The sequence below is a fragment of the Camarhynchus parvulus genome, chromosome 1 (genome assembly GCF_901933205.1).
Source record: "Camarhynchus parvulus chromosome 1, STF_HiC, whole genome shotgun sequence".
NCBI lineage: Eukaryota > Metazoa > Chordata > Aves > Passeriformes > Thraupidae > Camarhynchus > Camarhynchus parvulus.
This window is the reverse complement of record NC_044571.1, coordinates 59,690,449-59,707,278: the sequence shown is the minus strand read 5'-3', so window position 1 is coordinate 59,707,278 and position 16,830 is coordinate 59,690,449. Positions and strand designations below refer to the sequence as shown.

At 38.2% G+C, this 16,830-nt stretch overlaps 1 protein-coding gene across 1 annotated transcript in view; it reads left to right on the top strand.

The window, feature by feature from the left end:
* The window catches only part of VWA8 (von Willebrand factor A domain containing 8), a 181,675-nt gene that overhangs the window by 7,276 nt on the left and 157,569 nt on the right, over positions 1-16,830 (top strand). Inside the window, exons 2-3 of the mRNA XM_030948253.1 lie at positions 5,310-5,387; positions 15,567-15,697. Coding sequence (XP_030804113.1) covers positions 5,310-5,387; positions 15,567-15,697 — 209 coding nt within the window. The remainder of the gene's footprint in view (positions 1-5,309; positions 5,388-15,566; positions 15,698-16,830) is intronic.

Below are 16,830 nucleotides of genomic sequence, written 5' to 3'. Positions count from 1 at the left end.
TTTTCAGGACTAAAGAGGCCAGAAGGCAATAAATTCATCAACCTAAAAACATAATGTTTCTGAAGTTTCATTGTAGTGTCTTACAAAAACACAGATAATACAAATACGATTTACACGTGAGATTGGAACTGTTTGTGTTGTATACTCAAAAACCTAAATACATGTACAGATCTCTTCAGGTTGTTTTCTTTTACAGTAGGATTTCTTAATTTCTTTATTTAAAAATAGCCTTTTCAAATGTATTCATTTTATTCTTTTTTTATTCATGTGTTTTTTTACCAGAAAAATGGCAAGTAGAATAAAACATCTTTCTACTTTCTAAGTTCTTAATGTGTAATTCTTGATGTGTAGTCTGACAAGTGTTGCTGCAAATAATTTAAACAGCAGTGGCTTTTTCTTTTCAGCATAGAGGAATAAATAGTAAGATTAGGGAATAGTCTCTTCTTGGGAGGTGGAGAGGTGAGGAGGGATAGTTGGTGTGGCACTAACTAGCTGTTAAGATCAGTCAAACCTGCCAAGTGCGTAGTGAGACTGCATGTTCAGGAAGCCTTCTCACTGAGATTGTAACATCACGTCATCCACAATGGGTCAGAACAAAGGTCCATCAAACCCACTGTTCCATATTGGCCAGCAGTGAGTAGGAGATGCTGGGGGAGAATAAAAGCACAGGGTGTTCATGCAGGGGTCCCCTGCCAAAGTGCCTTCCCTGCCTCCGGCTGCCTCCTCTGCGGGTTGGGGGCTTGGAGCTGGAGGTGCTGCCTTTCTATTCAGACTGAGTAGAAGAAATAGACCTGCTTGTCTGAAGAGCTCTTCTCAGTTACTGTAAAAAACAGATACAGACAATGATATTGCTTCTGTCTAAAATGCTCTAAAGAAGAGAGTGTATCATTCAGTGCTCTGCAATTACTGGGTAGCTATATGTCCATGTATGCATTTCTGTATTGCCAAGGGTGCAATTCACACCTGTCTTTTTCAGATGCAGTAGAAAGAGCTCATTGCATGTATTTGGGCTGTTTTCAGCCCCATATCTTCTTTTTTTTTTCCAGAGAGTCTCTTCAGGATTGTATCACTGGTTTCAGTCTTTATGTGCTGCCAATTTTTTACCCCTGTTGCATAGGCTCTCAGAAGACCTCCTGTGTCTGTATCCTGTCCGCCCCATGAATGGGATGTCCCCTTTACCTTTTGGGTTCTGGCTAATGTGGCTCTTGTTTTGTTTCAGCAGCCATGTTTCTTTGTGTATATTATGCACTTCTTGTATCCCACTGTTTTCCCCAAAGATGGTGGTATCTAAGGTTACTGTTTTCTCTGAGGGAGACAAGAAAGCAGAAGCACATCTTCACTGCTTGCCCAAGCAAGCCTGATAGACCCTACAAAGTCTCCATCACAAAATCCTGTGGATATAGCTCTTGTCCACAGTAGTGTGGGAGAAGCTTGTGGAATGGGTTGGAGTATATGTGGGTTGTTCCATAATTTGCCATGTAGTCAAACAATTTGGGATACATGTGCTCAAATTATGGGTTTTGCTGATTTAACATCACCATTTAACCAAGCAGGCTGTTATCAGTTCCTTGCCAGCTGGTGAAACACTAGAAAGAGCCTGTCGAGAATGACATCTCTGTTCAAAGGGTTTGGAAATGCAGTGGAAATGGAGTAACCAAACATGAGTTTTTAAACAACTACAGAAGAAACAAATTGAGATGGGAAAATGTAGCCCAGGTGTAAGTGCATGATAAGATTAGTGGGCTAATCCTTCCTGTGCTCATTTAGCTAGGAAAATGGACTTTGCTGTCTTGGTTTATTATTGCTTAAGGTTCTATTAAACGTGGCTAATATTTTTGCTTTTTGGACAGATGAAAGCTGGAGGCAACATTTGTCTCCAGGCAGCAACAAACAATTAAAAGTTGAATACCCTGTGTGCTCAGCTCTCACCACATCTTACATATAGTTCTCTCCCAGTCCATTTTTCATGAAAGGGTCCATTTTTTGTAGGGTCCATTGATGTCTGGAATACTTGTAGGATTTATGAACATGGTTAGATGTGTTGATCAAGAGTTAGCATGATATGGACTGACATAAATACCACCAGAAATGATGCATTTTTCATTTTTCACCTAGACAACACTTGGTTTTGATTTGTTTGATTTTTTTTAAGGGATAGTAGGAAATCAACAAAGGCTTTTCAGTACTGTGCTAATGAACTAGGTAATTGACATTCTATCCTGTAGATGTTATTATCATCCCCATGTATTGAAAAAGTTTGACATCTTGTTGTTTTGGAATTTTGGCCCTACTGGGTTTTGGAATGTATGCATGTGACTGTTGAGCTGAGGTGATTTTAGCTAGGAGCTAATTAATCATATACTCTTGTCTCATTGAATGTTGGCTGGGGAATTCTGAGAAAATAAACTGTCACTAATTTCTTAGGGATATGTAAGGCCACCTGCTCTTTTTAAAATGTTATTGTTCCAGGCTGAGCTAATGAGAAAGATGTCAACTTTTGCAGGAAGCAGTGGGCTCTTAGGGTGTTTTCATCAACATGGAGGTATTTTCATAGAACCATACATGAATAGAATATACTGAGCTGGAAGGAACCCACAATGATCATCAGCTCCTGGCCCTGTGCAGGAATTTGCCCCAAGAATCCTCATCATGTGCTTGGGAGCATTATCCAAACACTTTCTGAGTTCTGTCAGGCTGTGACCACTTCCTGGGGAGCCTGTTCCAGTGCCCAATCATACTGTTGGTTGAAGAGCCTTTTCCTAAATCTCCCAACACGGCTTCATGTCTCCCTGGTCCCCAGAGAGAAGAGATCAGTTGTTGACCCTGCCCTTCCCCTCATGAGGAAGCTGCAGACCACAGTGAGGTCTCCTCTCAGCCTCCTCTTCTCCAGGCTAAGCAAGCCATGTGACCTCAGCCACTCTTCATGTGGCTTCCCCTCATCCCATCACCATGGGTAGCCCAGATTAAAAAGGTGTGATGGCAAAAACGTGGTGCCCTGCTATGATCCCTATTAGCTGTTTCCCAGTGAGAAGGGGAAAGCTTGGAACTGCAGTAGAAGAAAGGGAAAGGGAGATGATGCTTAGTCAGTAAAATAGTTTTTCTTACTTTAAAACTCAAAGAAGTGGGCAAAATACTGGGATAGCCAAAGACTAGATTTCAGTCCCTGCAGTTCTTGTGTCTATTTTTCAGTGACTTTAATTTATGTAAGAGTTCCCAGAGTCAGGACCAGGGCTCTAAACTATTGCAGGACTTTCTTTTGGACTGTGTTTCAATACTTCAGGCTGGAGAGGGCACAGGACTCTTTGGTGCATTTGAAACAAAAGTTCAGCAAGGGCCAGAAAAGGAGCTCTAGACAGCTGCCTAATTCTTAGCTTAGCCCAGCTCTGTTTGGAACCATTCCACTTCTGGGCTCTTGCACAGATAAGTGTGCTTAGTTCTAGCATGATGAGTGGGAACTTCTTGGTTCTGCTTACCCTGAGAACCAGGGATGGATCCTTGTCTGCCTTTTATATGGCAGTACTGTGTCTCCCTTTTGGCAAGCTGTTGGAGCGCTGTATTGCTCCAACTGTATTGTTGCATGAAACTTACTATATTGTAGTGCATAAAATGTGGGAACAATCACCAGCTTACTACCTTTTGCCAATATTTTAGGGAAGAATGGAGGGTTGATTGTTTAGACTCCAGAAGCAATATAAAGACGCATGTGCAGGCATGTATGTCGGGTTGTGAATCCCAGTCTCTGAATTTTAGTCAAGCCCTTCAGTTTTGCAGGAAGTCAGCTATAAGCCTTTCTTCACTGCTTCCTGTTTGTTACTGTAGGTGATTCTACTCTGGCTGTTATAAATCTAGTCATTTCCCCTGAATTGTGTGAGCCATGTCAGAACCTGGGAGTTCTCAGTCCTGTGAGATGAGCAGTAACATCTGGGTATGCTGGAAGAGTACTGTGTTTGAGTGTAAAACTAGAGTCATGGCTGACTGAAAGGAGCACTACTGCATGTGTGGGAGGAGTTTTAGTTGCCGCTTTTAATTTGGGCAGGCTGCTTCTCCAGCATGTCCCTTTCTGGTTCCAGCATTGGTCTTCCAAACTGTTTGGCTTCTTTCATGGTGCTGACAATAGGCAACTGTAGATTGGGTCCTCTTGGACAGAACAGGACGAGGGGCAGGTCTACAAGAGGATTGGATCCCTGTTTAATTAAGCTCTGTACTTTCTGCATCTCACTTCTAGAAAAGCATAAACACATGAGACAGTTCCAAAACTTGGCCTCAGTTCATGGAAAGGAGATGTAATCCAAACTCTCCAAAGTTTTGTTGTGGCAAAACTATACCCATGTGCAGCACTCTTACTCCAGCAATCCTCTTCATCCTCATGCATGCACTACAGTGCAGTGGAGGTGGTGTTATCTTTAGCAACAGTAATAGGAAAAATGCCATTTTGCTGGAGCCATCTTATTTACATGGTCTTAATACTTCTAAACTCATTTGTGGGACCCAAACTGTTGAAAGAAAATAAACTTTGGTGTTCTTATTAGTCCAAGCCTCATTTTCCTGGGTTTTGGGCATTGTGCTGTTTTTCAGTGTGACTACTGCTGTGTTGGTGCTTGCCCATTTCTGTACTGAAGACTAGATTTCACTTTTGATTTCCATGAGAAGGTGCACAGGGCATGCCCTGCAATTTAATTCAAGCCTGTGGTTGCAGAAAGATAGATAAGACAGGCAGGTCCTAGTGAAGAGACCATTAAGTAAAATGGCCAGATGCTTTAGGTTTGTTGAAACCCAGAGCAAGTGCTTGAGACCACTCAAACTTTGGAAAGTTGTCAGGTTCTGCAGCCATATGGTCAGGGAGTGCAGGAAGGGCCCACTGGCATGAATATGTCACTTTGTACCACTAACAGATACTGTTCCAGTCTGCTTGAAAACTCAGGAAAATCATCATCCCTACAAGTGTTTGTCACTGATAGCTCTACAGGCAAACATGCTAAAGTTTTAATTTCAGTAAGTCAACAGTGGTAGCTGGAATTGTGTTCTACACTGGGCTTGATTTCCATAGCTCCCAACAGCTAAAGGTTCTAAAAGCAGCAACAAAAAAAAAACAGGAAAAAGTAATATTAATTAAATGTAAATTGTCCAGGTAGCTGATGTACTGACAAGCAGCAGAGCCTAATTAGTAACCACAAACACGTTGGAGGCTGCTTTGTGAATGCCTAGTCAGCCTTACCACAGCCAGGCCTATGATTTAAATTTTAAGGACATGAAATATTTAAAAGTATCTAAATATGTAAGAACTAAAAGGCTTCTTTTCTTTATTTTAGGTGATACTGTCACTATTGGAGATGTGTCTTTTAAACTCAAAACACCGAAGAACCCAGAACTTGTTCCACAGAACTACAGTAAGGATCTGCTTTCCTTTTGAGGGAGTTTCAAGGTTTTATTAAAAAAATTTCTATTCACTGAGTCACCTTCCTGACTTTATTGAAATTATCTAAGGAATATGTTTTGAAGAAGCATGCAGTTTGGGGGAGGCTGTCTTTGCTTAGTTCATTACTTTATCTCTGGTTCAGCTGGTTGTATAGGAAATCTTAACTATGAATATAACTTATCCCATTGGTCAATGGGACAGTAAGAGAATAATTTGTGTATGTTTAATTATTTTGCTAAAAAAGGTTCTTATCCAGGGATTACTTCTAAAAATAATCTCAAGTTGTTTAGTCATTAAACTGTGGCCATTTAGAATTACCGTTCAATTGTGATATGATTATACATCCTAGCAGTTTGCACATGTATGGTGGTTTTTTGCTGTGATATTTAGTATTCCCAGGTCATCACATAATTGTTATCAGCAAACATACAGGTCTTTGTGATCCATCAAGGTAATGAGAAGTCAGTTGCATAGTCATGAAAAACGCTGTCAAGTGGAAAATATGCAGACGACTATGCACATTAACAACATGCACACATGTACCTAAAATTGATTCACACTATCTTTTGATACCTTATTACAGACATCACTGGCTTGCAGCCATCCTTATTTCCTGACTGTTCATGGAGAATACATGCTTCTTGAGCTTTTCCTTTTGCACCATGGATCACAAGTGAATCACTTGTTTGCATTGTGGCTTTTCTCAGTAGCAGGCCAGATGTTTCCTGAAGATCCAAAACGATCAGTTGCCATTTGTTCAGTACTTTCACATTTAGGCTGCTGGGTATCCAGAACGCAAGTTAAAAAACATCCACTAACAACTGATTTTTCCACTCAGATAAATTTGCAGACCAAAACCAAGCACATGTGGCGTTCTAAAAGGGTATGCAAGTCTTATACGACTGTTTACACAGAGACAAGCTCTGAGAACTCCTGATGACTGTCATTGCACAGTTCTATAGGTGGAAAGTGGGTGTAATCATTGACTTCAAGTGAATTTGCTTTCCAGGATCGTGTCTAAATTCATTACATGGCATTTTGAATCAAGAAAACTCCTGGGGCACTGGTCTTTGTTTTGTTTTGTTTATTTTTCAGAAGAATGGCATTGATAATATCAACAATAGACTTGCCACTGCACAGCTGCCAATATAAAAAGTTTATATTGTTTTCTTGGGTAATAGTGCTGCAGTTCATCAGACAGGCTTTAGGTGGTCCTGCTTGAGTAGGAAGGTTGGACAAGCTGACATCAAGAGATCCCTTCTAACCTCAACTATTCTGTGTTTCTGTGATTCCTGATTTTGTAATAACTGGGATAGTAGACTCTTAATATCGACATGTTTAGATAATTGTTTCCTACCTCTATTTTGTCGCATAACATTTTGTCTGAAATATTTTCCCTTGGAAAGGTGTAGCAGAAATGCAGAAACATAGAACAGTTTTGGTTAAAGGTTACCTTTAAAAGGTCATTTAGTCCAACCCCCACTGCAAAGAGCAGGAACATCTTCAGCTAGATCAAGTTGTTGAGGGGGCAATATTAAGGGGAAGATTTTGTTTGCTTTGATTATTTAACTGGTGTGAAATCTGCCAGTAGTCTGATGGGCCAGTCACTGATCTGCCTCTGGACTGTGGGCTGATGAAGTCTCATAACTCAGCAGGCATCACACTGTTGCTTTCCTACCAGGTGATCTAAGGTACCGAAAATTTCCAGTGTCCTGTGCCAGCCCTTGTTACAGGGTAGCCTATGAGGAAAGGGTTTCTGTTTTAGACTGTAATGACACATCCCATTCCTCGTGAGTTCCCTGGGAATGCAGCCAAACAGTTGAGAAATGTTGCACACTATTATTACTTTTTACAGCTCCTTAAATAATAGATTTTTGCTTTTCACTGTTTATTTTGTATGCCTCTTGTCTCATTTTGCATCAAGGACATCAGTTGTCTATGCTAATCCATTTCCTTATTTATAATTTTGGTAGATTAATTTGCTTTCTCATTTTCTGTGCTGTACGAAATGTGTTAATTAGAACAATGCTTTACCAATGCATTTCACTATTACAATTTAACAATGCTTTTTCACTATTACACATTTTGTTCTACCTGCACTTTTTATCAAGTTAAATGTTAGCTCTAAGTTACTTTAACATCTCTTTCAGTTCTTTGGACTGAGAAGGTAAGAGAATTATGAAGGCATTTGGTAGAATCAGAGAGATTTTTCTATTTAATGACTATAAGAAAAAGTGGTTGCAAATGGATAGTGAAAAAGTTATTAAGCATGGAACTGTACAGAATAATGAGATCTTAGCTAAAATCTGGTACCACATAATAACGTTTTTGTTACTAACATAAGTCTGGTACCAAGTAATAGTAACACTCATTAGAACATATGTATTATTAGTAGTTTCTTTCTTTTTAAAAAAAAATAATAATCATGACTGAAAGGAGCCTGTGTCATGCTTGGGATGCTCTTGTTCATCAGTAGTCATGTACTGTAAGAAGGCTTACTTCAGATACAAAATTTTGCTTGTAAACTTAAGTATCAAATGAGTTAAAATTAAGTAAGGTAGAATACTAAGGTATTTTATGGCAGAAAATGTATTTCAAATAGTTTAGTGCAGTTTCTTTATATATTTAAACTTAGGAATTTTTTGACCCTTAGTGTTTAAGTTCTTTGGTTATCTTACTATGGAGAACAAAGATATATTCCTGTAGTGGAGTTAAGTAGATTGTATTGACTTCATGTTGATTATCATGATGTGAGATATTTAGAGAGTGTATGTGCATTCCTTAACAGATTCTTTTCTTCTTTTAAGAGTACTTCTCTTTTTGCTGTATGAATGACTGCTGTAGATACAAGTTGTTTTGGTGTAAACCAAATGGAAGGAATTGCATGTGTATACTAATTTATAAACTGAAACATCATATATTCTGAAAATTTATTTTAGTAGTTAATATTAAATTAAAAATGTACTTACCTGATTTCTTTTAAACTAAACCTAGAAATAATTAGATCATTTGCTTAAGTGGGAAATATCCCTGAGAAGGTCTCTGCCATCGTAATATTTGTAGTGGAGAAAGAATTAGCAGGAAGGAATTGAAGCAATTGCAGTTCATTTACTAGTATTGCATATGATATTGTTTTCTAGTTCATCATTTGTGTGAAATATGTTTCTGCTTTTGTTTTTCTGCCAGATAAAAGCCTTGTTAAAATGTGGTGATGTTGAAAGTGCATATCTATAATTTGCAGCAAATTTTAGGTGTATTATAACATATGCTAAACTCAGCATTGTTTTCTAGGCTCAAAAATAGCCTTAAAATCTGAAAAAATCATTACTCAGTAAAGAATGTAAATGTATTAAGTACCTACAAAAGTTTACATTTGTTATTTTGTCGCATAACTGATACCAAAATATTTCTTTGTGGTACCAAATTAGACTGATTTTTAGCTCCTTTATTGCACCATATTACCTTTTGCAGAAATGGATAGGGTAGGTATTGCTGCTTGCCCTATGTTTCCATGTCTTTGCTTTTCAGGTTTTTTGCTAGGTCCCTAGCAAGTTCTCTATGAAATGCTCCATTTTGTATGTTAATGTGAAATATTAATTTGTTTTGCTGTTGTTGGCAAATTGCTTTTTCTTGGAAGACGATAATTAAAGGTACATAAAATCTGAGTTCTTTTTGTAAGTGACAAGTAAAAATGAGTCCTGCACAGGGGAATTTTATTAATGGGATTTCTGTCATAACTGTGTCTGACACATTCTAGAAAGAGGGCACTTATTTTTGCACTGCTTGTTCTTTTATCAGTAAAAATAAGCCCTACATTTTAAAAGTCTCACCATGTCTGAAAGCAAGATTGTTTCTTTAATTATATTTTGGCGAAACTTTGTATCACTTTCTGTGACAGATTAGATCTAAATTTGAATTGCAAGAATGCACTCTTTTTTTAGAGGGGTGGTTCATGGCAGTGTATTGCTTTCTTTAATGGTTTCTGGAAATGTTATGAAAATGACTATGTACTTGACATTTTAGCCATTTATTAATCTTGATGAAATGATTCCCAACAAAGCTCTTCCAGGACATTTTGTTCAATGATGGCAAATCCTCACTAGGGCAGGAAAAGGGATGTTCTTCTGCAACAAAGCATTGCTGCTCTGTGAAGGTGCAAGTGCCTTCAAGAGAGTTTACATGCAACTGCATTGAATTGTGGAAGAATAATTTCAGTGTCATTTTTGCCAGATGTCCTCAATGTGAGCACCCCCCCCCCAGTGTGTGATCAGAAGTGATATGTGTGTATACAAGGGATTAAGTTATGAATTTTCTTAGGTTTTTTTCAGTTGAAATATACGAAACAGCAATTATTGTGAGGAATTCAAGCAGAATGTTTGTGTGTGTAATAATCTCTGTCCTCACAGGATCATATGTGCCACATACTGAAGCTGGGACTGATGTATGTTCAGTTTTTGCTCTAAGTGGGCTCAGCTTTTCACTGGAATGTGTGCTCAGTCTTTTTTGTGTTAACTTTACATCTGAATGTCAGAGTGCAACACTTTCTAGAGACAGGTTGTGTTGCAGGATGACTGTAATTTCATGTTAACAAACACTTCATTCATTACATTTCTTCATTCCTAGCCTCAGGGAAGGTGTCTGCTGTCAGAGATGATGATGATTTCAACAGTTTGAGTTTTTATGTAGGCTTCCAACTGTTCTGCTGTTTGGGTGTTACCACCCCATCCAGAATCTGAAATAGTGGGCTTTTTGTCAGTAGAGGTCTAGACTTTACATTATTGTCCCTATTTTGTCTGTACTGAGTGAGGCACAGACAAACATGGGGACATGGAAACCTGCAGAGAAGGTCTAGATGGAGCTCAGGGAGTTGTTTCCACTGTTCCTTGTGCTTCAAAGCTAGGTCAGCTGAATCTGAACCACTCCTGAGAGGTGTTTGTCCTCCTTGTTCTTAAAATGTGCTCATGATGTAGATTTCAGAACTTCTCTGCACACTTTGCTCCAGTAATTAAGGATTCTTTTGTGAAAAAAGCTTGTTGGAATGCTTCATTTTAGTTTTTTGGGGCACACTTTTAGTTGCCAGGGGTTTATTCTATCTAGCATAGCCTTGATGCAGAGAACTTTTTTTCTTCATGGTGGTTCTGTCTTGCATATTGGAAAACAGTTATTTCTTTTCTAGACTCAATTCAAATATCTTATGATAATTTTTCTTGGTTTTTATCCTAGATTCTCTCCTACTTTTTGGTGCTGGCCTGAGCTGTTGTGCTCAAAAGCAGACACACTATGTCCCTCCAGTTGGAGTCTGAGCTATGGATAACTGCTCTGACTATATATTTTTCTGAGTAGTACATCCAGCTAGGAATAGTTTCACTTATTCCATGTTTGTGTCACAGGGAGAAACTTAGTCTTCAGAATCCCATTTACGGTTTCTTCCAGAAAGCTATTTAGTTTTACATGTTTTCTTTATATTATCTTTTAATTTCTACTCAGATAGAGAATATGATTTATCTGTGTAGAACTGACACCTTCCTGTGAAGTAGTCAACTCAGAGGAATTGATAAATGAGCTTACAGTCTCATTCAAGAAGTAGCTTCCCCCTTTCTAAGCCCCTGCAAAAACTTGCAACTTGTTTCCTTAACACCGCAAGACCAAAAATTTTTGGAATGAAGAGTGTTCCTATGAAAAATTTATGAGGAAAAATAGTATTCCCGTGAAAACTGTCTGTGATGTAACCACATTATAAGACTGAGAACTCTTTGGGTTCTATGCATCAGCATTAAATGGGAAGAGCAGCAATGTTTTTATTTGCTAAATGGCAGCAGCTGAAAGCAGACCATGTAGCAGTGCCTCCTTCTCTACCTTGGCCATGCTGCCTCTTTCACCATGTCCTGGCCAACTCACTCTCTTTCCTCATTGTCCCCCAGCCTGAAAAAGCTGTGAAGTAAGTCTCAGTGAGCTCATTTAAAAAGAAAAATAAAAATTCCCTTTCTGAAAGGTATTTATGTTTTTAGACAAAGACCTCCTTCCTTGTCCCTTCTCCCTTAGCTGTGTTTTACAGGTGCTGCTCCCTGTGTTGGATGTACTGCAGACAGCCAGGGACAGCCACAGGACCCCTTGGTATTCAGATGAGAGAGACATCTTGTTCCTGTCATTAATTTTTAGCTCTCCTGAAAGAAGGAGCCATTTTCAGACTTGGGGTGTGCCTTGTAATGAAATTTCAGGGTATGCAGAGGTCTTTTTTATTCTGCTGAAATTGTGTATATTGATGTTTTCTAAGTGCCTGTTGGTTATTACGTGATCGACCAGAGTCATAGGGGGACAGGAGTTCTGTATTTTGTACCACATCTGGAATAGGTGTTCTTGGGAATTAGTTTACCTAACTGTCTGAACAGCAAGAAGAGTTACACATCTACTTCATTTATGGGATTTCTTCTGTAGGTGGGACACAAGGAATTGCCAGCAGATAATGTCTGGTATCTCCAATGAATCTTGCAGCTTCAGTGAGTGTGCCAAGAATTCAAGTATGAGTGAACTGGAATATTTCTGAGGCTAGCATAGCCATTTCAGTCTTGGCTTTATCAAAAGCTGATTTGTGGATCAAACAAGAGCAGCTGCTGCATTCGCTTACAAATCTATCTAAAACGTTTTTTACTTTTCTTTTTTGGAGATTTCTCTGTTCAGCTTCAGCTGCTCACTTTACGGAATGCTTGTGCAGATTCTGCTAGGTGCTGTTCTGCTTATCACTTATCACAAATCAATAGAATGCAATTTCTTTTGCTGTCAGTCCTTGGTACACAGGAATAGCAAATTGTAGCACCAACTACTCTCCTGCATGTGCCAGATGGTGTCTTAGAGAACACACTGCAGAGGCTTGCTATGCACCATCCTGCAGATTAAGAATGTAGGGCCTACTATTTAACTGCTGCAAATCAGCAGAGTGCCACTAAACAGATTGTACAATCCCAGTTTGCATTAGATGCTACCTGACTCATCAGGTAATTAATAGAAATTGTTGTAATATATTTGCTGATGCTTTCCTCAAATTTGCCCTGTCTTCTATAAATGTCATAGAAAATTATTATATAGTACTTATGGTAAAGTTGATATACAGCTCTTGAATAGAGAGGATTTTTTTTCAAGTAATATTAGAGAAAACCTAAAAGCCTTGCAATGCAGAGAACACAGTACAAGTAGTCCAAAATTATATAAATTCTGTACAAGATACTGTGTATGTGCATCTGAGGTTGCTTTTGAAAAGCGTACTGTGCTTTGGAAACTTCAACACTGACTGCATGTACAAGAAAATGTTAGATTCTTCTAATTTTAAAAAGACAACTGGGGAAGTAAAGTAGGTTTATTATCTGAACAATGTACAGATATTACATGTTAGAACTGAAGGAACTGACAAATGGAAGCTGCTCTCTTGACAGCTCACCGTAGGGAATGCTAGCTTGGAATCGTTGGCATCATTTGTAACAGGCTTTCTTTGACTGAGTTTCCAGATGTCAATGTGCTACTTTGTGATTGAAAACATGTATTATAATTGATCTAGCTGTAATCTGTTTGTGAGGAGAATGATGTGAATGGGGAAGCAAGGAAGTCTTTTTCTATGAAATGTATCAATGAAGAATTGTCTTTTGTGACCTTTTCTCAAAAAAAGCAGGACTTCCTCAGACGGTAAGTTGTATTTTTTATATATTGCTATTGCGGAGTACATTTGGACTGTTTAAACACAATGATAATATAAGTGCCTTTAAATACCTTAAGGTTTTTCATGGGGATCACATTCTAAGATTTTACATTTTTTAATGCATTGCATTCATGTTCTCTTTTACATGGTAGTTTTTCTTGCAGATGCTGCTGAACATTCTAAAGTCCTGTTGCTATTTATGGTACTGTTATGAAGTGTGAGCCAAGTTTTTTCTTGAGACCATCCTAAAAATGAAAAAGATAGCTCACATATTAATGAGAATTATGCCAGAGGCATTTGTAGTCAGGCTGTGTCAAAGCTGGTTTTGCTGTGCTTCTAGTGCATAAATTTTGACATGAAAGAGTTCCAAGCTTTTTTTTCCACTGCAAGCAAAGTATTTTTCTTCTTTTGAGACCAGCTATTGTAGAAATACACTAGAGGCACATTGGCTTCATCCAGGTAGAAGTAAAATCAATGTGAGATCTGTCCTAAAGTTTTAATTGTACCTTTAAGATAATACTTTTTCTTTGTAGGTGCTTTTCAAATTTCCATACCTGTCCAGTAGCAAAGTTTGGACACAGCAGTTATTCTGCTGTTATCTATTACCCTTTATTTACTAGAATATATCTAGTAGGAGCTTCCCTAATTTCCTTTAAAATCTTGTAGAAAGGAACATGTTATTCCCTGTGAGGAATTGATTTGCACTTGCCCAGCCGTGTGTGGTACAATGTGCGTGGCTTTTGGAATACAGTACTTCAGCAATGAAGAAGAAAACATTTTACATTCATATGATCTCACCACACCATATGTGAAAGCTAATCCTGGACACACTAATGACAGTTGTTCAGAAAACAAAACTACAAAATAAGACAAACCTGAAATGTTTGTTTACAATTAATCTGACAATCCTAATGCATAGATTGCCCACCTGCATGTGTATGCTATTTCTGTTCACATTGGTAGTAAGGATATTGTAAATTTCTCTGGAAGCAGATGATTTCAAATGGATTCCCTGAGTGCCAGACCAAAGACCAAAAGCTTCAGTTAGTTTTTGTTAAAATTTTCTTTAATCTCCCTTATGCTTGAAAAATCTTCCTTGATTCTTACACAATCATTTAATGCTGTTTCTATAGTCTTACAAAAATGGATTTTAATTGTGGTTTGCAAAGATTCAGCAGCGAACTGAACTCCTTCAGAACTGAGTGGCACTATTGCCTGCTGTCCTTAACTCTGCCCTGCACATACTGGTTCCCCTGTATCAGATGTAACACCAGGGCTTGTTTTTGTAAATGTTGGCTTCTAATTGCACCCAGTAATTGCACTGAAAAAAAGGCGAATAACCAAGTATTAGTTTGCAGATTTCATGGCCTCTTCCTCTTTTCTTAGTGCACTTCAGCATCCCAGTCACGGCCCTTGAGCCTCCAGCTTCAAAGCTCATCGTTGGTCTTGTCAGACTGTTCTGAAACAGCTGTACACACCCATGCATTCATAAATCCCCCTCCTGACTTGCTTATGTTCCCCTTCTCCTCCTGCACTAGTGCTTTTTGCTTGTGGCTGAGAAAGAGCCAGGCTTTGCTGGGGAAGTGTGTGAAAGACTTTTCTGGGGATAGGATGATGTATGGCAGTGAGTGTGATGTATGGCTCCTTCAGTGTGCTGTTTCTGCATGATGCTTTCCAGTGCTGCCAACATTTGTATACATGTGATAAAAGTTAGTTTAATTATCATCAGGTTATTGTTTTTAAATTAACGCATATGGTATTTCTTAATAGAAGTAAATAGATCTGCTTGTATTTTTTTTTTTTAATTGTGATTTTGGAAGCTATATGGTATAAATGTAGTGATAGGGCAAAGTTTGGGTTTCTGTGATAATTTAATTCTGTGGTTTATTGTGTTAAAATATAAACAAGAATGCAGTTATCTTTAAAGCAAATAGCAAATTAAGTTTGTCCCTGAACACTAATCTTAGTCTGGTGTAATCAGAGTTTTTTGGGGTTTTTGAGCTTCACAATTCACAGAAGCGTTGGGAATATAGACTGGATACATATTTTACAAATTATATTTTGTAAATATATTATGTAACTGTATAATGTATTTATATTATATTAACTGATGCTGGGGAGTCCACTCAACATTGAGTAATAAAAGCCAGTTTTTATGTTGATCAATTTAATGTGAAATACAAATCCACAACCTGTTTTTCTGGTTTATGTTGGTTGTTGTTTTTTTGAAGGATGAAGTTGTGCAGAGAAAAAATAGGTAAGATAGATGTATACACTTTTATATGTAAGTTAAGTGGTCTGATATAAACTCTGTGTGGAATTCTCTGTTTTTCAGCTGTCCAGATTAGGGCAGTACAGCTTTGTGTATTTTCATTTTGGAGATAAGCTCAAAGAAAGTGTTGAATGGCCGGGTATCTAACACTTCAAAATTTAATAATGTGCTCTTATCTCTGTGTTTCAAAGTGACAGAGTCTCTGGCCCAGTCTGTAGTCCACCATTTAAGATGGATAATGCAGAAAGATCTTCTTGGCCAAGATGTTTTTCTTATTGGGCCTCCTGGGCCTCTCCGGAGATCGATTGCCATGCAGTACCTGGTGAGTATGTTGGTTAAATGTGTTGGAGACATCGTTATTAATGTCAGCCATTCTTATACTAGACAAATGGTAAAAGGTGGTCCTAGAAAATCTTACAGCAAGCTACTTAGGAAGTAAATAAGTTTTTTCATAAACGTGCTTTCCAAAGCTCAGTTTTTGTTACAGACAAATAAAAAGTACAGACATTTTAATACATGTTTTTCTGCTTAAACTCCAGGGGAAAAAAAAAGAGTTGGAAAACTGTGTTACCATATGCTATCACAAATGGAGAAACAGTTTGTTCTCGGCATTATGTATGTTAGAAGATTAAGATATCTGCCTTGTGCTACAGACAACAAATCGTTTTTGCTTCATTACATAAAAAAAGAAATGAAGGAAAGGATTTGGGAGAGGAGTGTTCTGAGTAACATTTGGGAACAGTTATTCTGAGTGTTTAGAAAGAGTAGATGCGTGTATGATCCTCTCTTGGAATGTGGGAAGGACTTGCCTACAGCCATCTGCATGAACCATGGCAGCACCATGTACAAAATTTCGCATTTAAAAAGTCAGTGCCCTTAAAATGATCGGGGCGGGGGATGTCTGCCCCAAAAAGGGATGTGGGTAGAACTAGGTCTGCTGTGAGCTGTATCTGGAATCTGCTTGAGCAAAAGGAACACAAATGGAGGTGTATAAACAGTTGTCATAAAGATCAGGCGTTCCTTTAAAAATCAAAAGATACTAATTCAAAGGCTACCTCCCTGAGGTAAAGCACAGAGGAGAAAGCTAGAAGATTCTGAACTTTGTCAAGGGGAGAAAAGGTTTTTTAATTTAGCAAACCAGATGTGCTACTTGACAGTTTGATGTATTCCTTAAAATAAATGATAAGAGTTTGGAATAACCTAAAAAGAGGACTTGGAAAAACACCTGATATGCAGGCATAGGATACAGAATGTGCCTTGTTATTTATGCCACAGACTGTATGCACTTGAGATCTATTAGAAAGGCTGCTGCTTACTGATTCAATGCCAAGCCAAAAAATTATGTGAAGGCTGGTCTTTCCATGTGAATGATACATGCAGTGGTGCCTTTAATGAAAATATATAAGCCTGGAAAACTTCTGTTTGCTGTTTCTGAAAGCTACTATGCATTCCTTC